The 20,701-nt window shown below is 31.9% G+C and overlaps 2 protein-coding genes across 3 annotated transcripts in view; one reads left to right on the forward strand and one right to left on the reverse strand.

The window, feature by feature from the left end:
* The first annotated feature begins 916 nt into the window (after window positions 1–916).
* Window positions 917–5,738, forward strand: LOC139501309 (uncharacterized). Its single transcript, XM_071290340.1, has 5 exons — window positions 917–2,271; window positions 3,267–3,404; window positions 4,096–4,194; window positions 4,715–4,806; window positions 5,382–5,738. The coding sequence occupies exons 1-5, from the start codon at window positions 960–962 to the stop codon at window positions 5,679–5,681; spliced, it is 1,941 nt and encodes a 646-aa protein (XP_071146441.1). The 5' UTR covers window positions 917–959; the 3' UTR covers window positions 5,682–5,738.
* Window positions 5,739–11,400: 5,662 nt separating this feature from the next.
* Window positions 11,401–20,701, reverse strand: part of LOC139500785 (hornerin-like) — a 28,250-nt gene continuing 18,949 nt past the window's right edge. The window contains exons 5-6 of one of the 2 annotated variants that reach the window (XM_071289625.1): window positions 19,669–19,745; window positions 11,401–17,263 (exon numbers count right to left, since the gene is read on the reverse strand). In XM_071289625.1, the coding sequence (XP_071145726.1) occupies window positions 16,425–17,263; window positions 19,669–19,745 (916 nt within the window). In that variant the 3' untranslated portion in view covers window positions 11,401–16,424. Of the gene's footprint in view, window positions 17,264–19,668; window positions 19,824–20,701 lie in introns of both variants that reach the window. The other variant, XM_071289624.1, reaches the window with a different exon arrangement.

Raw genomic sequence — 20,701 nt, forward strand, 5'->3', positions numbered from 1 at the left:
TCTAGCATGATGTAAAAAGTAAAATAACAAAAATACTGAACACCGAGGAAAATTCAAAACGGAAAGACCCTAATCAAACACATTAAACAAATAGATGACAACTGTTAAATGTTTTGTCAATAACTTGCTTTATAATTAGGTTACAATGTGTATTCATGTTTTTTTATAGTTTAAATGTACTATAATCATTCTAATCATTCTAATCATTTTCTGTGCTTTATTTTGTAATTCATTTGATTGTATAGCTCACATTATGGGCACCATGATTGGTTAATCAAATTGTTTTATCTTATTCCTGAATTGGTACAGGCATTTTCTCATGTAGAAAATGGTGGATTTAACCTGGTTTTATTGCTAGCCAAACCTCCCAATGATATGGCAATGTTAAAAAAAACCGCCAAAATAATAATATTACGTTACAATACGATAAAAAAACAGATACCATCTAACGAAAACACAGAACGGAAATGGCAGCATATCTTTATACATACCATAGTAAAAGAGACACTGAGTAAAGCTTTTGAGTAATCACAGTTACTGACAGCTAAACACAGACATGACTACAACGATCGTTATCCAATTAACAAGATCCCTTATTTCTCCCTATCCTATTTTTTATGCATCACATCATTTTCTAAATACATCATAATCATCATTATTATAGTAATGATCGTTATTATTATCATCATAAACATTGTTATAGTTATCATTATTATTGTTATCGTCATCATCATCAATATTATCATTATTATCATTTTCATTATTATCATGATTATGATTACAATAATTATTATTAACCATTATCATTATTGTTACCATTACCATTACCATTACCATTAGCATTCTCATTATTATTATCATTATAATTATCATTACTATCATTATTATATTTTCATTTTATTTTTTAGAGTGAAAAATTACTGCAGACAGTTGACGCTGATGTACAGACAATTCTCCGAATGAATGAAAAATTGCACTCTTTCTTTGAAATTGCAATGCATGGTCATATGACGGAAAAACAAGTAGAAACAGTTATTATTATGGTGGCTGATCTCTATGAGTATTACCATGGATACCTTCTGACCAATGAGACTATTTTGTCCGTCTTAACATTGGAAACTTGCCATAACGATACCATGAGAACTTTAAACTATGAAGATACATTGTTTGTTTTCGATCTATTTTTCCTTGTCATAGACCATCGTGTTAATACACTTGTAAACCGTTTAACGTCAGACGTATTTGCTGAAATTGAAGATCCGCTTGTTAGAATAGCGTCTGGAATCAGAGCATCTACATTTCTTCGTGAATGTTATTATTTGCTCTTGATGGGTTGTCGTTTTCATACAGAATTTGATAGAATAGATTCTTTTTTCAGATATATGAATTATGCCAAAGGTCACATGTCTTCCTTGTTTTTCAAAGACTTTGCAGACAATACAACTGTTATCATCGAGGCTGTAAATGACTTTATCAAAAAGTATCCGTTAATTGACAGTTTTGTTCCTAGTAATAATCAATCATGCTTCGAAGTGATAGATTCTCATCTATCTATCAATGTGTCTCTTCAAGCACTATTTTTTACTCATGAAATGATTCATCAGGAAATTCTGATCAAGAAAGTACGTGTTAATCAAGCTGAGAAATATTTAACCATGATTACTTTGCTTGTACTGTTTGCCTCTATTATTGTAGCTGCTTTCGCTGTTGTCTATAAATGTAAACTTGAACTTGTAGACGACTTGAAATATTGTGATAACCTGTTAGAAAAAGAAATCAATTATGAACACGAATTTTTCAAGGATACTTTATCAGACGTAATTCCAAGACAATTATTTTCGTCTTTAGATTTTGACTTTGATTTCAAAGAGAAAAAATCTTACAGGGAACCCGATTATGAGAATCTTTCAGATGAAGTATTTCATAGAGAGTCTTCAACAACAAATATTTCTAACAATAGATGGTACGGTGCTAATTATGGGCATTCAACACCTGCAGACATAAGAATGAGACATTCACGCAGAGAGCGATGCAGCTCGTCTAAACATGTACATCGAAGAATCGATGATATCACTGTTGATGACCCCTACTATCAAGAGGTCACAGTGATGATGATTGACATTGCAAACTTTAATCGTTTGTTAAACTATTTGTCAGCAAACGAAGTTGTTAACGTTGTGACATATATGACACGACTGATAGATGACAGAGCGTCTTACTATGATGTTTTCATAGCCTCGAAAGGAACCACATCATACACAGTCATTTCAGGTGACCATTTATAAAATGCTTATATGGGTAACTTGATTAACATTTATTTTTAAAAAGATTATCGTTAAAGAAAAACTGGAAATTATTGATATAATTTCATCATCCAAAGTTTTTTTCCTGTATTTTTCGGCGATAAATTAAGAAATTATTAAAATTTTATTTGTCTTGAACGGCAGTTTCTTAGAATTACAAGATTTTGAATGTAATTTAGATCATATTCAACGAAATTTAAGTAATGAAAAACATAATGCACGTATCTTTTATACTTTCCTCAATGCATAGCAGATTATAGATCCAGTAAACAGACTGAGTAAAATTGATAGAAAAGACGTAAATATCTCCTTAAAATTCGATAACAGTACTTTATTATGCCATCCCTAGAAAATTTGTCTAATGATTTCTTTTTAAGGTTATTTAAAGTTGGTATTCATTTTTTGTTTTTGTTATGTTGATTAAAAAAGTGTTTACCATTTCGTTTAGTTTCAACAATTTGTTATTATTCACCGTCTGAGTAAAACAGGCACACGAAGAAGTAAAGCACACAAGAAGGTCAAAAACGGCCAACGTGTGAATAAATACTTTCAAAGGTCAAATACGTGTTACCTTATTAAGGCATCACAATTCTTGATTTTCGACGGGTAAAATTGTACAAATACTCATTTTGTAATTTTGATTTCTAAATGTGTATTTTTGGACTTTTTAATAATCAGTGTATTTTTTGTTGTCTCAATGTGTATTAGTTGATACTTATTGGTGTGTTTTATAGGGTTTTACATTTAAAATATCGATAGTGAGTCATATAATTTCAATTTAGAAATGAAGATCAAGGAAAAAATAAGCATATATACAAACACAAAATAGCAAACTTATTTAGAAAAAAGTTTATATTTGCTTTTATTAAATCCCATTAACAGAAAAATCATTCCTCATCAAGAAAATTACCTCGCCTGGTTTTTACCTTTTGAATTATAATACCATTTTGTTTCATTATAAAGGTTTTACAGAAGAGCAAAGATGTTATCATGCGTCACATATAGCCAATATGGCTTTAGATGTCAGTGTTTCATGTGGAGATTTAGAGATAGATAGTGTTCCAGATTGCAAATTACGCCTACGTATTGGTATTCATACAGGTAGGCACTGTCTCATTGTTGTTTTGTTCTACTTGTACACGTATTTAGGCCATGCTCGTTTGTATTTGCTTAGCGTGAGGTCAAATTACATAACGCAGGGAAACACACACAAACAAACAAAATTTAAAATACAACATTAGAAATCCAAATGGTTGGATCCAAATTTTGGCGTCAAATTATTTGTTGTTCGATGGATCTAGCAAAAAAAGATCAGTGTAGGTAAATGAAGGCAACAGTGATATTCCGCGGTTCAAAAGTCATAAATCCACAAAGAGAAAAAATCCGACTTTAACCGCCGGAAACACATCAACTATCAACGGAAAACACTGGAACAACAGAAACACTGAAGTACAATAAAAACAAATGCCAACATACATAGAAACGGACTACTTGATAACTGCCTTATGCCTGACAGTATAGAAGTTTTTAAATTAGGACCAAATTATGACATTGGGTAAGTTTAATGGTAATAGCCCCTTTTCACGATATTACATGCAGTATAATAATTCGAGGTATATATATTAGACATCAAGAAAAGGGATAAGCAAAAAGCATTAGAAAAGCGAACACATATCAACAGCCATAAACAAATTTGTTGAAATAATGAGACACGACACATGTTAGTCCATCTGAAGCTATACTCATTTGAGGACCGTTTGTTCTTGTTATCGTATATATTATTTCTTTATAGATTCAAGTTGCGCTTCCATTGTAACACATCCAAAGACAAGATTCCGTATATATGGTGGTATACTGAAAACGGTTCAGACACTACAGAAATCCTCATTTCGTAAGTTATAACTGGCTTATTTCTGTGTTTATTGTATGTCAAAAAATAAATAAGGAGTTGAGATCAAACGATATCCAATTCTCGATAGTTATGACTCCTATAATTGTTATACAATACATAATTTATTTCTCGAAAATAATTCAAGACGGTGGCCTTCAACACCTTTGCATTAACAATTCAGTGTTCAAATGTTTATTCTATAACATCGTAAACTAAAAAAAAACTTTAATTGACCACACATAGCAAACTAGTTGTTTTAAAGATACAATTTTAACCACATTCAGATTTTAAAGAGATTGTTATAGAGATACACTATGTTATATTTGCAAGGGCAAAGCCATGAAGATATTAATATTAAAATATAATTTTATATTTCAATGTAACATATATTTTTTACAACTATGGTCAAATATTTTCTGACATTGGTTCAAACATTAAAACCGTATTTAGTAACTTAGTTTATGAATCTAAATGTATTATGCTATGCAAATACTTTTATGTAGTTTTCTTTTCATTTTAGCAAACAAAATACAGATTAGTGATAATACATACAAACTATTGTCACGAGACCGAGTTTACAACACACAGAAAAGGGGTTATATAGATCTAAAGGTATATTGTAATGTAATGTTGAAATTATTGGAACGGAGTATTCACCTCTGAAATCGACCTACAATTGTCTTCATTTTACATTTGATGCTTTAAACTTTCCTGAAAGTCAAACAGTTGCCAATCATTTCACTGCCACATCTCTCGTTTACGTATCTAATCAATTAAAGGTCACTACTGTGTATCGGCTTCTTTAAATACACAAAATCCCTTCGTTTCTTCTTGGCTTCAAGTTTGTGTTCTACTACCTTTCTGTCCTGTTTGTCAGTACTATCTTTCACGACTAAAATTTGGTTTTAAAGCAAAAGCAAATGCAAATATTTAGATTATTTCTGTATTGTAAAAACATTCTTTAGAAGTTCTAGACAAATTAGATGCTTTTAATGGTCTTTCCAATTTCGACTATAATCTTACTCTCTGCTGATATACACATTCACACAATCTTATCAAACGGAAATTTGGTTCTCGATATTTAATCAAATAGTTATCTGAAAAATCATCAATTATAATGACGTTGGACTTAAATTATTTGAGCATATCTAAAGTTGTTTTTAATGCTTTCTGTTATAATATTTCAGAATGGAAAGAAAATTTGCACTCACTGGTTACTAGGGAAACGTGTTTCTGTCGTTTCTGTGGCCCCAGAATTAAATTATAGACGTCGTAGTACCATCGTTCACCCTATTGAACTGGAACAGAAGCCTTTATATGAATTTGACGCAGAGGAAGGAATGCCTCCAGCATGGACGCATGCGCATCTTTTTCAACCTGACGATCCCACAATGCCTCATTGTTCTTTCCAGAGTTTGTCGGATCTGTCGTCATCAAGACGTTACAGAACACAGGGAAATGTGTTGTTTGAGGAGACAGTGATATAAGAACCATGTATTATTATACAATTATTATATATTTTATAAATATTTGATTTCTTATAATTGTCTCCTTATATTATTGTAGCTGAAATATCTAAATATTGCTACTGGCTGGCCTACTCTCGAAGAGAAAAATCGAGCGATCTAAATTGACCTTTAGTTACACAAAATTGGTCATTTTTTGTTTGTACAATATTTGATCCCCTGTTTAGTAAAACGAGGATTAAACTATTCCTCTCTTTCATAATCTATGGAAACTTGTATAGTATTGTTGGTTATAAAATTTAACGGACAGACGATTAGGAGAATGCATTTTCTTTGATGTTGTCTGTCGGTGAATTGTGGAACGATTGCTGACGTTACCCAATTTATCTTTATTCAAGGTATTCTCTCCTTCTTTTGATTTATCGAATTGATATAGTATTTTTACGTAGTTATTTCAATAGATCTGGATGAAACGCTTACTCCTTGGCATAAAGCAACTAATTATGTTTGCTCCCTACTCTACAAGAATATCCGTCGTTGATTTAAATGAAATATAATGGATATTGATGTTTTCGTGTTTGTACCAATTTATTTCAGTTTTGCTTTGACTTGTTAGTTGCGTGTTGTTTATAGTATCAACAATTATGGTTAATGTTCATATGGTCATTACAGTAATTTTGAATTGCGTTATAAAGATCTACTGCAGAAATAGCATATGCTTCCCAGAACCTCATCTATTACCCTTCAATTTTCTCACTATGATATCCCGTTTACTGATCCATTGCCCGGTATGAATTTCAAGTAATTCCCGCAGTTTGGTGCACTTATATATTATAAGGTTATAACTTAAAGTCATAAACGAGTGACCGGTGAAAAATAATGATATTCTAATTTTTGATCCAATGCATACAAACATCATAAACATAGTCTTCTGTGCACGATTTTATCATTTCTTTCGCATAAATTTCGTATAATCGTCAATTTTTTTTCAATCGGTCAGTGTTGTTGTGAAAATATGGCAGGTGATTAAAGTTCGTGTTTTGAAGCCGAAGTTTAACGATTGTCACCTGTTTGCCAACAAGCAACAAAAAGCATGGATATTGAGCACGTGTTTAACATGAACACTCAGATAATAGTTTATTTTAAGGACACCCATGCGTATTGCGATCACCGGATTTTTTCGAGATGGGTCACACTGAGGTCACTTTGCATACGGAAAATATGTCGGGGAATTGCTTCATGGAATTGCTTCCTTGAAGGAAGCAATTAAAATAAAGTAAACTTTTCTAAATATGAACAAATTAAAGAATTTTCTTCAGAAAAAAGTATATGTACATAAGTTTTATAATGAAAACTATCCATTGAGTTATAAAAAAACATGCATTATTAATAATTTTATCAATTTGAGGTTTCTTATGACTTTAAGGAATAATGGTGGTCTTAGTTGTGATTTGAAACATCAACGGTACCAATGTTTCTGCACCAGATGCGCATTTCGACAATATATGTCTGTTACTGTTAATAACAGAAAGGATATTTGAATTGATTTTAATATTTATCTAGGAATTTACGTCACAAATGCAAGATCATTGTTTCTTACAACTACATGTATGTTAATTGCAATTCTACAAAAGAGACGGACTGTCGATTGGATGAAAACAAGTATGTGTTACAAACTAAAACCGAGGAAACACGTCAACTATTATAGGAAAACAACAGGAACACTAAAGTGCAACAAAAACAAAACACATAGAAAAAAATTCTTAAAAATTCTACACTCCGAGGAAAATTCAAAACAGAAAGTCCATAATCAAATGGCAAAGTTAAATGATAAGATACATCAAACGAATGGACAACAACTGTCATATTCCTGACTTGGTACAGACATTTTCAAATGTAGAAAATGGTGGATTTAATCTGGTTTTATAGCGCCAAAACTCTCACTTGTATGACAATCGCATCAATTTCCAAACGAATTACTAGTATTTCATAACAATTTGATGCTGTTAACTATGGAAATCATGATAATCTACACAATACCTATAAATGATATGAATGTCTTTGAATAATAGTTAACACACAAGAAACCACTACTGCAATCCGAAATTCTATAGTAACAAATATTTAACATTTTCACGTTCATTTTTGTATGTACATGTAGATTAAATTGTATGTAGGTCTTGTTAACGATTTACCATTTTAATCAATGCAGCAGTTTGATGCAAAAATTGTCAAGGTTAAAACATCAAACTGCCTGTGTAAGTCACGGTATCTGATAATTAAAAAAAAACTTCAAATCTGACAGTTCTAAATGCCCATAACTTTTCCACTACAGTTTACGCTATCGCATTGTAAAAAGTAAAATTACAAAAATACCGAACTCCCGAGTAAATTTCAAAACGGAAAGTCCCTAATCAAATGGCAAAATCAAAAGCTTATACACATCAAACGAATGGATAACAACTGGCATATTCCTGACCCGCTACAGGCATTTTCTGAATTCTGTAAATGAAATCCTAATATTACTTAGATGCTTGATAGACTTTTCGAGATTTGCATGGACCTTGGGAGTCTTTATAAGGATTTTAGAAATTAAAAACATTTCGGACTATATTCATATATTGTTGGTGACTTTCTGCTGTTGTTTTTTTTTTTATGGTTGGGTTGTTGTCTCTTTGACACATTGCCCATTTCCATTCTCAATTTTATTCCATCAATTTTAAATGTAAATTTGAAACTAGTTTTCCTTGTCTAAATTTCATGATATAAAAGTTGCTGATGTTTATGGTGTTGTCATGCACTGGATGATAGAATTTGTAATTAACTTCATCAGTTTCATAAGCAAATATAATTATTTCACCAGCATAGGTTTCTTCATTAATGTATGAACAGTTGTAAATATCAAAGTGATGATTAGAATGCTTATATAATTCATGTTTGTCAAGTTAAGTATTTGAATGTTATTACATGTAGCAGCTATTCTCCAACACGATTTTGTATAGATTGGCTTAAGTATATAATAAAATGCATTTGGCGATTGTATTGATAAGATGAGACGTAAATACAATAATAAATTGAAATCAAAGAGTCACGGCAGGTAATCTACACACGCAGAACAATTGGGAGGATCTTAAGATTGTGCATGAGTGGAGCAATTGTCACCGCTTCAAAAGGTATGTACATTTTTTAATCGCAACTTTCTAATTTAACTGATCAAAGTATTGAAAACCGGAGAATTCTATGCTGTGGTGAATACTTTAACGAAAAGATACATGTATCATTTACTGTTATACATGGAGTTAAACTTCTATAAAATTTGTAGGTTTTAGATTTATTAAGAAGTCTATCAACTTCGGACAGCGTTCACGCCGCCCAAAACGAGATTCATACCCATTGACCGAAAAAAAATTGAACTTGTAGATCTGTTGATAGAACCATTTCAAAATTTAAATGTCATTTTTTTCGCCAATTTCTCGAGGGGTAACTGATTTTGTAGGAGTTTAACTCCATGTACATCTTCGTTAAAGTATTCACCACCCATAGCATTCTCCGATTTTCAATATTTTGATCAGTTTTATTAGAAAGTTGCGATTTTGAAATGTACATACCTTTTGAAGCGGTGATAATTGCTCCACTCATGCACAACCTGAAGATCCTCTCACGGTTTTCATTGTAGAACCAATTGTTCTGTGTGTGTAGATTACCACACGTCAGTTCGAGAATGCTGGCTCTTGTTGGTTTTTTCAGTTCATGGTATGAAGATTATTATTAACTCTCCTAATACAGTTCAGCAGTAGAAGTACTGTTATGTTATTTCTTTATAATTCATGCCTTGTCATATAGCCACCCACTATATCTTTTCATACAAATTAAAGTAACTTCTATCCTCAAATTTAGAATATTTGGCTTGGAATTATCCTTGCTAGATCTAAAATTATATACCTATATTTTGATGACAGTTTGTTGGTGGTTAATGCCACTTTCAACACTTTTGGCTAAGACAGGGCTATGAATAAATCAAAATAAGGTCATAACTCAAGAAATTTTACGGTCGCCATAATGAGCTGATTGGCCATTATGACAAAAGTGTGTCAGAAATCATATCTGATATTCTTCCTCAGTCATAATAACCTTCCATCATTACTGAACTGAAATAACACGACAGGTGCCGTATACGGTTCAGGATATGCTTACCCTTATGGAACACCTGATTTCACTCCCGGTTTTTAGTGGAGTTCGTGTTGTTTCTTATTTATCATTTATAACTGTTCATGATAATGTCCTTTGGTTTTGTGAGTCTTTGTTTACTCCTTGGATTTGTTTGTTATTGTCTTATGGCTGCCATTTTTATTAGAAGAAACGACAAATCAGAAGAGAACGACCAACATTCGACAGAAAAACTGGAAATCCTCATCGATCAAAATTCCAACATGATTGCAACTGTCTCACCAGGGGTTTAAACTAAAAACTTCAGTGTTGACAGGCCAATTATTGATATAGATGTTCGACACTCTACAACCAAAAACAAATCGTTGTTATCGGGTTTAATAGAATATTATATTACCTTAGCAGTATTTGGCACAACTTTTTGAAATTTGGGTCCTCAGTGCTTTTCAACTTTGTACTTATTTGACTTTATAACTATTTTGATCTGAGCATCACTGATGAGTCTTATATAGAAGAAACGCGCGTCTGACATATTAAATTATAATCCTGGTACCTTTGATAACTATTAAAACCTATAAAAGGATCAAATATAAATGTAGCCAATATGAGATTTATTTATCTTCTATTTCGATACAAAATCAGCAGCCAGATTAAAGGTAAATTTCTCCCCGATTGATAATGTCAATGTTATTACAAGGAACTCAATCTTTACAACAGTGCTGCATTTGTTCATAACTGCTTATTTTTCACACGAGTGAAAAAATCATGGTGCTGGCCATATAGAGTGCTGGTTATGAGTTATTCTTGTCATATACTGTCATGTCAGAAAATTGTTTCTAACACTTATTAATGTGATACCTAACACTACAGGGAGATAACTCTGTAAAATCAGCTAAACGTTTTAATTACGTTGTGTTGTTAAGGGAATATTAAGCTTCTCAATGATCAAAATAAGTGTTTGTCAAACTGCTATATAACCAGTGTAATTTTTCCGATAAAACGGTTGGTTAAAATTTTTTGAAATTTTTATATTTTTGTAAAAGGGTCAAAGTAAATATTTTGTCAAAATTTTAAGAAAATTAAACGACCGAAATTAATTTTAGCTAAAGTGTTGGGTACCACCTTAATGTGATTTTAAAATAAACAAAGAATTGAGATCACTTGTGGAGTTCCAAGAAATGTTACATTATAACACTATTGAAATTCGATTATAAGGTTTGTTATTTTTACCAAACCTTTCCTTCATTAATTTTCACAACAATAAACCATTTGAAGTTTTCTTCACAACTTGCAAGTTGCAGCACAAGCTTACATTGGTTCAGATTATGCATACTGATTCTGTCGCAAAAGCAAAATTATTTTGAATTCACATTAATATGGGACCCTTAAAAGTCCTAAATTTCAATGTAAAAATAAAACATGTCAATATGAACTGATCATGAGTATGCCATAACAAATTTGAAAGAAGTTGTAAAATAATTTACTCTTAACTTGGAAAATTTAAGCGACTTTCTATTCTTCCATTCCTTAATCCCAAGTCTTGATTTACAAATAAACAGAAAAGCAAAGTAACTAAATTATAATAACAACACTTTATTAACCAATGTTGTACAATAAAACAGAGATCTTACATCAGGTTTAAATGACAATTTATAATGGTGTATCATAAAAATGGTTAACAAGTAGCAATATGAAAGATTGAAATTAGATATTGACAAACATTTTAGTTCAACCCAATAAGCTGCATATAAATATATAATATACCTCAGTGTATAACTAGAAATGAGACCATGAGGTTTGCTGAGAAGTGTACAAGTTTTACGATAAAATGGCCTTTGTTGAAGAATGTAGAAGAATTTGTAATGCAGGTTTGAAACTTCTTTTCAATGATCTATGCCTGCTAATGTAGGTAAAAGTGTTCTGATTGCTTTTTTTTCTGTGTGACATCGTAAGGCATATTTGACTTTCTCGTATGTTTTATCAATCCCAATAACAGCGTACAAACAAAATTAACATCATAGCTAAACTTAAACCAATGGCGGGCTCAAAACATTGCATACATCTTAAAAAATAAAGACCATGTTGATAATATTAACCAGCATTAAACAAAGAGGATATAGCAATATTGCTAACTCACTGTATACAAATGTTCTATGGGCATTTCAACAAAAATAAATATTTATTTATTGTGGCAAATCTCTTTTTTTATTTGTATTTTATGAGTAACAACACACACCCAAACAACTCTTGTTTTTCCTATATTTGTATTTATTGTGACAATTACATAAACAAAACACTATCAAACACAGATTATCTTCCCATTTGTATTTGTGACGGTAACACTAAAAACACTCACAAAACAGGACGTTAATGCTGCATATACAAAGAAATATAGGTTAATTACCAAACAGATTAACATCAATCATTCTTATAGTTTAAGGTATGTCTCTGACTTGATGAACTATAAATATAATATCCACATCTAGTGCAAATGCTCCAAATAACTTTTTTCCTACTTTTCATGTTTTACAAAATGGTAGATGCAATCTTGTACATAATGAAAATTATTAGAATAAAAACGGCAATGAGGTGAAGCAGAAACCAATAACAATCCAAAGCACCAGAATCCATCCCAAATTTGTTTGGATTTGAACTGTTCTAACTTGAGTGGTATTTGTTAGGACTTTTTTAGTCTTTCCAGCATAACTCTTCTTTTGGCCATGGCAATGTGTGTCATTTTAAATGTTTATTGCACTGTTAGTGTCTTTTTACTTTTTTAAACATAATTTTGTTCCTGTCTCGTGTTTCACTTACAGTTGCGCAAAAATGTAAACGGAATCACTTCCTCATACCAAACAGCTATAAAAAAAACAGATTTTGGTAAATTCAAGATTTGTTTTTGTATTTTTGAACAATGTACAAATATGTTAGTTTATTTATTAAAATTTGAGGACATGCTCATACAAATAAATTTCAGTTTCTAATTATACAGTGATAAATGTACACTCAATATTGTTTTTAAGATGTCACTTAACATGAAAATAAAACAGTACATGAATTTTTGTTTTTAATAACTTTTTATTTTCAAGATCAGTTTTGAGAATGGTATTGATGACCTACAATGGAGGAATTCAAAATAGACAGACAACTTTTTTAAGAAACAAAAATATGTTTTTTTTTCTCTATTAAACGGCAAGAAGTGCTTCTAACCTTTTGTTTTGATATCCATTTCCTGGATTAAAGTTCATTTCACAAAATAAACCATACATGTATTTATCAATTTTCTTGAAAGATGTCATTTCAGGTTTAATTCTTTCAACATGTTCTAATGTTCAAGAACTGTTTTAAAATGTTAGATACTTAAACCAAAGTTGCTTTATTGGTTATTATAAAAGATACTATCTAAAGAAAAATAAATCTTTAAAAAAAACAGTAAAAAGGTATCCAATTAACAAGAGTTCACACGCTGAAATGTCTCGCCTTCTTTACTAATCATCAATATTACAAATGTATGTTGATAGTCCTAAATATAAAGCTTTTTTACAACTGTCACATAAACTCAACATTAACCAAGAAAACTAAACATTGATCAATGAACCATGCAAATGAGGTCAAGGTCAGATGAACCATGCCAGGCAGACATGTACGACTTACAATTCTTCCATACAACAAATAAAGTTGACCTCTTGCTTATAAGTTAAGAAAAACAAACCAAAACACAAATACTTAATTCACTTAGCAATGAACCATGAAAATGAGGTCAAGGTCAAATAAACCCTGCACAACTGACATATAGATCATAAAATATTTCCATACACCAAATAAAGTTGACCTATTGCATAAAGTATTGGAAAAATACATCAAAACTCAAAAATTAACTTTGACCACTGAACCATGAAAATGAGGTTAAGGTCAGATGACACCTGTCAGTTGGACATGTACACCTAACAGTCCTTCCATACAACTTATATGAGATGAGGTTGAGGTCAAGTGAAACCTGTCTGACGGGCATGAGGACATTGCAAGAAACGCACATACCAAATATAGTTATTATATTACTTATGAGAGAGAATTTATCATTACAAAAAATCTTAACTTTTTTTTGAAGTAGTCATGTGCACTGAACCATGAAAATGAGGTGAAAGACATTGGACATGTGACTGACAGAAAGTTCGTAACATGAGGCATCTATATACAAAGTATGAAGCATCCAGGTCTTCCACCTTCTATAATATAAAGCTTTTAAGAAGTTAGCCGCCTACGCCGCCAGATCACTACCCCCATGTCGAGCTTTCTACAACAAAAGTTGCAGGCTCGACAAAAACCATAAATCAGGGAAAGACAAACACTTGGAAATATATATTGTTTAAGAGAAAGACCATTCATCTTTATAATGGTACCTTCAATATGATGTTGCTTTGGTTTGCTCTTGGTTAAATTAAAATAGAATTGACCTGCAGTTGCAAGATAATTGATAAATAAATTCAAGGTTTATGCTGTATTTTTATTCAATTCAGTGTTTTCCAGTTATATGATCATTTTTACCACCGGTATATATATACTTTGATTACTGCCTAACGCGTATCTGCCTCATATACTTTAATTTTCATATAAATAATTCGTGAATTTTAATATTACATAACCATGCATCTATGGTTTCTTTTGTTTAAGCACTATACAATTTTGGGTTCAAACTGTAAATTGAGGTTCAAACTAAATTTAAGACATTAATTTACACCTCATTAAAATGTTAATTTGAATGCAAAGAATAAAAAAACAAAATGAAAAAAATGGTGATGAATGACCCTTATCATATGATAAACCATCATAGTTATGTGCTATTTTAAATAGCAAAAAAACTTATAATAAGAATATTTCTTTCTTAATGACTCACATATATATATACCTTTCTTACAAATAACCATATATTCACCAAAACAATTCAAAATTATACATATAACATTGTCAAGCATTAAAAAGATTATGGCTCAGTCACATAAAAAATAATAAATATCCATATCTTTGGAGGATACAAGATGCCTTCATTACAGATAGTTCTTAATTAATATTTATTTCAGCCTACTGCCTACTAGGTAAATATCAACTTGTGATAACACATCAATTAAATACAGCTTAATTAAAAATCATAACAGAATTATAACACAATGTACAACTATGTTGAAACCCAAACAACAAAAATATTTTTATCAGCTTTGTAAATTCAACCAATACATACACACCAAAAATCCCACTTTTATATCTTGAATTCTTTTGTTACTATATATAACACAAAATAGATGTAATTTCCTCAATTTGTAATGATAATTAATCATTCAAAATTACATAGTTAAATAAGGTATCCCTTGACACACCCACTATCTCAATACAAAATAAACCCTAAAAATAACCTGGATAATTGACAACATTTTGGTCACAAACACTTTTAAAAAGTTACGATGGACTTAATTATGGACTAAAACTGAAAACGAATTAAAAATGAACTCAAGGGCTTTTGGAATAAATGTACTATTAAGGGTAAAATTACTCCTAGTATGTTTGTTGTTGATGGAATTTAAAGCTCTCTTCCTTCCCTCCTACATCCAAGTTAATTGAATAGCCATAAATTTGCATAAAAACTATATAGGCTATAAAAGTAATTTAATAAATTTAACAGACATACCACAGGGGTGAAAATATGAGAATGCCATATGCATAGAACAATCTATACACATGAGGTAATTTGATGCCAGTCTAGTTCGATGATGAATAAATTAAAAAAAATGTCAATACTTTAATATCAAGAGCACTCCTGCATACCAGTAGTAGGAGTCAGATTCAGCCAAATTGTGGATGCGAAAGATTGACTTTTTAATCAACTACTTGAATACATTGTTCTCATATCTCTGGTAATGACAAATCAAGCTATATCTGATAAGGTGGATTCATTTATCTACTTAGGTTGAAGAAAACCAAAATTTACATCCCAACTTTAAGAGTACATTATTCCAGCTTCATTGGTAAATATTTCTCTCATAATGTGACAATTATAGTTTGCTACTACCCAGGAATTCTAGGATACTTTGTATCCGAGGGGTGCTATGATATAGTATCCCAAAGGAATTCTACAATACTTAGTAACAATGATGAATAAAAAGAAATAAAATTATGTTTTGATACTCCGTGGGAAAGGGACATATATGTAAATACAGTAACTAAAGAATATCTGACATGACAAAGTGACCATTATAACACTGCTCAAATGAACATGTGTTTTAGATAATGAAACCTTTAAATGATTGCAGCTGCTTTTTCTGGGAAATAAATGGGCCAATGTTTATGTCAAACATACATGAAAAATCTGTACAAAAATATAAAACCATGAAATTGAATTAAAATTCTAAGTGATTAGATGAAAACCCCCACATATCAATTCAACCATTCAAACAGAAAAGTATTTTTTTTCTTTTTACATTTTGAATGTAGTGTTAACATTTGGACAATGGTCACCTGAGATGTATGTGAATGGCAGATGTCTAAATGAATGGTACTTAAACAGTAAAATGACTTCTACTATACATGTTTGTGTTACAATATGAATCATGACATTTCTTCATCTGCTGAATTTCTACGACCCATTGGACCTCTACGATTGCGACGGTCAAATGGCACATCATCATTTCTAAAGTTTCTGGATTTTCTTTCTCTTCTCTCCAAACTCCTGAAGGGATTTGGGTCACGGTCCACTTCTTCATCGCTCACTTCCATAAGATCAAAAGGAGGCCTTTCCCTGAATGGTTCACGGAATCTATCATGGGGCATATCAAACATGCCTCTAGGTCCATCAAAACCCCCACGACCCCTCGGCCCATCGAAATCATCAAAGTCTCTAGGTCCATCAAATCCAAAAGGACCCCTAGGTCTATCAAAATCATCACGTCCCCTTGGTCCATCAAAGCCCCCACGTCCTCTATGTCTATCAAAGCCACCACGACCTCTGGGTCCATCAAAGCCTCCAGGACCTCTGGGTCCATCAAAGCCCCCAGGGCCTCTAGGTCCATCAAAGCCTCCAGGACCTCTTGGCCCATCAAAATCTCTAGGTACATCAAATCCAGGAGGACCCCTAGGTCTATCAAAATCATCACGACCTCTAGGTCCATCAAAACCACCACGACCCCTTGGTCCATCAAATCGCCTTGGGGGGCCATCAAACAATGGAGACCTATTAGATGGAGCGTTATCAATCATTCCAGGTCCAGGTTCTATACTAGGTCTCCTAGGACCACCTCTGTTAAGTCTCATGTCTAACAGAGCTCTAGGAGGTGGTTCATCCATATCTAAGAGTGATGGTGGTCTTTGGCCCTTATTTATTGGTGGTCTTGGGCCATGACCATGCCCTCCTAAAGGTGGACCTGGGCCAAGCAAACTTGGTCCATCGTCTAAAAAATAATTTAAAATTCTTTAATGCATACAGTATCTGTTGATTGTTTAAACTTGAATGTGAATATAAAAAAAAAAATTAATGGTTTACTTTTATAAATTGTTATTTGGATGGAGAGTTGTCTCATTGGCACTCATACCACATCTTCCTATATCTATTGATCTTTTCTTTTTTTATATAGTTTATTCTAAAGGTATCTACACAGAACAATTGTCCTTGGAAAAAGTGAAGTGTAACCCTTTAAATGTCTGCTGATTTTTTTACTCAGTATGTTTTGTTAGATTAAAATCAGAATTTTAACGTCTTTTGTAACTGGAATGGTAACCATTTGTTTTATTTCTTATCCCATGATTCTAACATTGTTATATTTCATCAGCAATAATCCACTGTCTTACTCTCTCTGACATTAACATGTATAGCCCATTAGAGTTCTATAAGTCTTCTAAAAATAAATCATTAAATTTCAGATTTAACAAGAGTGCACACACTGAAATGTCTCGCCTTCTATACTAATCAATGATATTATGCTGATAGTCCTAAGTATAAAGCTAAGCTTTAATACAACTGTCACATAAACTTAACATTTACCAAGGTAACTAAACAAAGACCAATGAACCTTGAAAATGAGGTCATGGTCAGATGAACCATGCCAGGCAGACATGTACAGCTAACAATGCTTCTATACAACATATATAGTTGACCTATTACTTATAGTTTAAGAAAAATAGACCAAAACACAAAAACTTAACACTGTGCAATGAACCGTGAAAATGAGGTCAAGGTCAAATAAAACCTGTGCGACTGACATAAAGATCATAAAATATTTCCATTAACCAAATATAGATGACCTATGGCATATAGTATTAGATAAAAAGACCAAAACTCAAAAACTTAACTTTGACCACTGAACCATGAAAATGAGGTCAAGGTCACATGACATCAGCCCGCTAGACAGGTACACCTTACAATCATTCCATACAACAAATATAGTAGACCTATTGCATATAGTATGAGAAAAACAGACCAAAACACAAAAATTTAACTATAACCACTGAACCATGAAAATGAGGTCAAGGTCAAATGACAACTGCCAGTTGGACATGTACACCTTACAGTCCTTCCATACACCAAATATACTAGCCCTATTGCTTATAGTATCTGAGATATGGACTTGACCACCAAAACTTAACCTTGTTCACTGATCCATGAAATGAGGTCGAGGTCAAGTGAAAACTGTCTGACAGACATGAGAACCTTGCAAGGTACGCACATATCAAATATAGTTATCCTATTACTTATAATAAGAGAGAATTCAACATTATAAAAAATCTGAACTTTTTTTTCAAGTGGTCACTGAACCATGAAAATGAGGTCAAGGACATTGGATATGTGACTGACGGAAATTTCGTAACATGAGGCATCTATATACAAAGTATGAAGCATCCAGGTCTTACACCTTCTAAAATATAAAGCTTTTAAGAAGTTAGCTAACGCCGCCGCCGCCGCCGGATCACTATACCTATGTCGAGCTTTCTGCAACAAAAGTTGCAGGCTCGACAAAAACTAGAGGCTCTCAAGAGCCTGTGTTGCTCACCTTGGTGCATATTAAACAATGGACACAGATAAATTCATAACAAAATTGTGTTTTGATGATCATGATGTGTTTATAGATCTTACTTTAAAGAACATTCTTGTTGCTACAATTATCTCTATCTATAATGAACTTGGCCCAGTAATTACAGTGAAAAATATTTTCAAAAAATCTACAAAAATTTACAAAAATTTATGAAAATTGTTAAAAAATTGTTAAAAAATTACTATAAATGGCAGTAACTCCTTAAGGGATCAACTGACAATTTTGGTCATGTTAAATTATTTGTAGATCTTACTTTGCTGAACATTATTGCTGTTTACAGTTTATCTCTATCTATAATAAAATTGTATATCTTTCTAAGGTCTGAGGGTTGTTTAATCACAGGTTTGTTTTTGAAGGAGTGAAGTGTTGGTGTGTTCTTTTGTTGTTTTTTCTTAATATTTTTGTAATTAACTATTTTCTTCTTTTTTGGGGGGATCACAAAAGAAGTGCATTGAACCCTACAAATTTTATCTTTTTATGTAAGGCCCTCACATAATAGAGGGCAAGGAATGGTTATTTCTGACACTTAATAATTAAAATAATTTTGATTCTTCAAATTTCATTCATTATTGACGACACATTAACATTTTATTCAATAAAATCAATATTCTAAAATGTGTACTCCAAGAAAATAAATATTGCCAATGCATTACACATATTGTTGAGTTCAAAAACATAAATCTTTTGCCTTACCACTACAGATAGCTCTTCGATTGACACCTGCAGAGGGGGAAAGAGGATTAAGTAACTAACCACTATAACCTTACCTTTAATCAATGTTATTTTCCCACCAGGTCCATACATAGGCAGTGGACCACGTCCTGCTTTCTGTCTGTGCTTTTCACTATTTAAATGTTCAAATATATTGTCTTCAAACATTGTCTGATGATTACATAAACAACATTTAAATATTTCTACTTCCCTACAAAAACAAGACCACAAAAATTAATCAAAAACAATTCTAAAAAATTTCTCTAAAGGCATTTTTCAGAAAATTTTATTATTTTATGAGAGGTTTCATAAAATGGGAGTAATGTTAAATTGGTACCTTGTCACAAACAATAAATTTCTTAGTATATAACAGAGCTAACTATGAGGTATGGGCTTCTCTGGCCTTTGTTAGTCTTGTATTATTTTAATTTTAGTTTCTTGTGTACAATTTGGAAATTAGTATGGCGTTCATTATCACTGGACTAGTATATATTTGTTTAGGGGCCAGCTGAAAGACGCCTCAGGGTGTTGCAATTTCTCGCTACATTGAAGACCTGTTGGTGACCCTCTGCTGTTGTTTTTTATTTGGTCGGGTTGTTGTCTCTTTGACACATTCCCCATTTCCATTCTCAATTTTATTTTATTTGTTCATTGTTGAAGGCTGTACTGTGATGTATAGCTGTTAATTTCCTATGTCATTTGGTCTCTTGTAGAGAGTTGTCTCATTGACAACCATACCACATGTTCTTCTTTTTTATGGAAGAGACAAAATTTTAAAAATAAAATTACAGACTTACGTTTTATAAGAATCTGCATGATGTTATTTGCTAGATTTATAGTACATGTACATTTTGATTTTCCAATTCAAGGGGTCAAAAGTGCTCCTCTATCATACTTTCTCCCTAACTGGATTTTGTTTTAATCAACACCATACTGGTAATCAACTTTCAATTTGTGATAGTGCATCAAAGTGTATATGTTTATTGCACATGACTATTTAATAAAATAAATATTTAAAAAAATCCAAATTATGATTGATGACTGTTTAAAGTTCAGTGGCAAATTAAATGCCTATTCAGGTCAAGAACA

Source organism: Mytilus edulis, chromosome 13 (genome assembly GCF_963676685.1).
Source record: "Mytilus edulis chromosome 13, xbMytEdul2.2, whole genome shotgun sequence".
Lineage (NCBI taxonomy): Eukaryota > Metazoa > Mollusca > Bivalvia > Mytilida > Mytilidae > Mytilus > Mytilus edulis.